The sequence below is a fragment of the Aptenodytes forsteri genome, unplaced genomic scaffold, assembly GCF_000699145.1.
Source record: "Aptenodytes forsteri isolate BGI_AS27 unplaced genomic scaffold, ASM69914v1 Scaffold654, whole genome shotgun sequence".
Classification (NCBI taxonomy): domain Eukaryota; kingdom Metazoa; phylum Chordata; class Aves; order Sphenisciformes; family Spheniscidae; genus Aptenodytes; species Aptenodytes forsteri.
The window spans coordinates 31945-34169 of NW_008794464.1; the positions used below are offsets into that span (position 1 = coordinate 31945).

Genomic DNA, 2225 nt, shown 5'->3' on the forward strand with positions numbered 1-2225 from the left:
TTAAAACAATATTTTTCTAATCCCATGCCAAAAAAAAAAAAAAAAAAAAAAAAAAAAAAATGCAGCCAAGGAGCCCAGTGCTCCCCACCCCCGCCCGGGCAAACCACCCCACGCGGGGGCCCGCAAAACTTCAGGCACTACTTGACTCTTTCTCTACGGCAATATCTCTCCTGTGGCCTCTGCAGAGCCATGCCATTGTTTTTTTATTATTATTAGCCATTTTAAAAATGAGGAATAAAAGGATATTTAATGAGCCACCCCGACGGGCATGCGTGTGCTTTGTTTAGCGTCCAGGGACGGAGGAGCCCCTGAAGGGCTCCTGTCCTTCAGGGTCTCGGCCTTCCCTCCCTCCTCTCGAGGGGGAGAGGAAAGGGGGCCCGAGGAGAGCCGAGCCCGGCCCCGTTTCGGGGAGGCCGCTCCTTAGGGTGCTTCTGGGAAACTCTGCTCCCACGGAAGGTAAGGGTTTTTTTCAGGGCCTGAGGAAAGCGGCTCTGGGGAAGGTGTCGCAGGAGCTGGTGAAGCTCGGGATCCTGCGCAAGACGCTGGGACCAAAGGAGGACCTTGGCGTCGGGCCGCGACTGCTGCTGGAGCTCCCGGTGCTCACGACAGCAGCCCCGGGCGCTCTGCCAGCAGCCACCTCCGTGCGGGGACGCAGTGCCTCTCCAGGGTCACTCCTGTCCTCGCCAGCCCTGGGAGGGAGGGGCAGAGGAGCACAGAGCCCCTCAATCCAGCCCAGCAGCCGAAGCCAAGGTAGGAGCCCACCTCCCCGCTGCTCGGGCAGGAGAGGGGAGGAGACGGGCCGAGAGCTGGGGCGGGAGCTCAGCCACCGTCCTCCGTCCCAGGCCACAGCGTGTCGGGGCAGTGCCGATCCCGCACGCCCCATGGACTCCCTCCGTCTCCGCTCCTCACCTCGCCGTGACGGACGAGGGTTGCAGCAGCCACTGCCACCAGCCCCTCCTCAGAGCAGAGACTTTAATTAAAAGGTGACTAAAAAAGAGAGGCCCCGATGCGCTGGGTTGTTTTGATATAAAAGGCCAAGGTCAGCAACTCCAGTGCCAGCAGAGTCTGTGTCCCCTGGTCCTGGCTGGCTGCACGATGCAAGCAGGGGGCTGCGGGGGTGTCCTCTCTGCCGGGGGGGGGGACAGGCCAGCCCGAGCCCCCCTGCCGAGCGCTGCAGGAGGGATGAATCCCTCCCAGGTCAGTCAGGGCCATTCCTGTTGGCTGGGGGATCCCCGGGGCGGCGCCGGCGCGGCCTCACCGCAAGCTGCTGCTGCTGCTGGCCTGGGAGCTGCCCACCCCCGGGTGCTCCGGGCTGTGCCGGTTCTGCGGAGGAAGGACAGACACGTATCCTGTGAGACCTCCTGCTCGACAGCAGCACCCCCGGGGAACGGCCGCTCGCTGGCTCCAGGCCCTGCTGCTGCCTGGGCCAGCCAAGCTGGCTGCCAGACGGCCCCTAGGGTGGGCACAGGCTGGGAATCAGACCCCGGCTCTCCCCACCCACCTTCTTTTTCTTCTTCTCTTTCTTCTTCCTCTTCCGTTCCGGATCCTCCTCTTTTTTCTTCTTTTTCTTCTTGTGGTCGGAGTCCGAGGGGGTTTCTGGAGAAACGAGAGCGCCGGATGAGCTGGGCATCCCCCAGTGCTGGATGGAAGGAGGGGCAGCTGCGGGAGCGAGGTACAGCCCCTTACCTGGGGGGACGGGATCCTGGGTGCGGCTCTGCTTGTGCTTGTGCTTGTTCTTCTTCTTGGGCGGCTGGATGTGCATCAGCCGACACTGCTCGGGCAGCTGGGGAGAGGAGACGGGGCTGGTCAGGCCGGGCCGGGCACCTCCCACCCCGCTGCCTCTGGCCCGAGCAGCCACCCCCCAGCTCTCAGCCCCGGACTCACCGGGCCAGCGTGGAGGCGGAAGCCTGTCAGCATGGTGCCGGTGAGGGGGGTGAAGGAGCTGCCGCAGATGGGGGGCTTCTCGATGAGGGAGCGCAGGCTGCTGTTGTCGTGGGAGCCGGGCAGGTCGATCATGCCGGGCAGGTCGGGGAGGAAGTTGCTGAGCTTCTCCTTCACCTTCTTGCCGCAGAACTTGTTGTAGGCGTGCTCCAGGTTGTAGTGCGTGATCAGGTTGGTGCTGCCCGTCAGCTCCGTCGCTCTCCCCGCCATCAGGGACCCCGCCGGGCCGGGGGCCCCGCTCCCCTTCCTCGCCCCGCCCGCTCTCCCCGCCGTGCCATCAGGGG

General features: G+C 64.0%; 1 protein-coding gene across 1 annotated transcript; it reads right to left on the bottom strand.

Moving 5' to 3' along the window:
- Positions 1–960: 960 nt before the first annotated feature.
- MED19 (mediator complex subunit 19) lies at positions 961–2151 on the bottom strand. Its single transcript, XM_009290899.1, has 4 exons — positions 1885–2151; positions 1687–1783; positions 1502–1596; positions 961–1323 (listed from the first exon to the last, which is right to left on the bottom strand). The coding sequence occupies exons 1-4, from the start codon at positions 2149–2151 to the stop codon at positions 1255–1257; spliced, it is 528 nt and encodes a 175-aa protein (XP_009289174.1). The 3' UTR covers positions 961–1254.
- Positions 2152–2225: the final 74 nt, after the last annotated feature.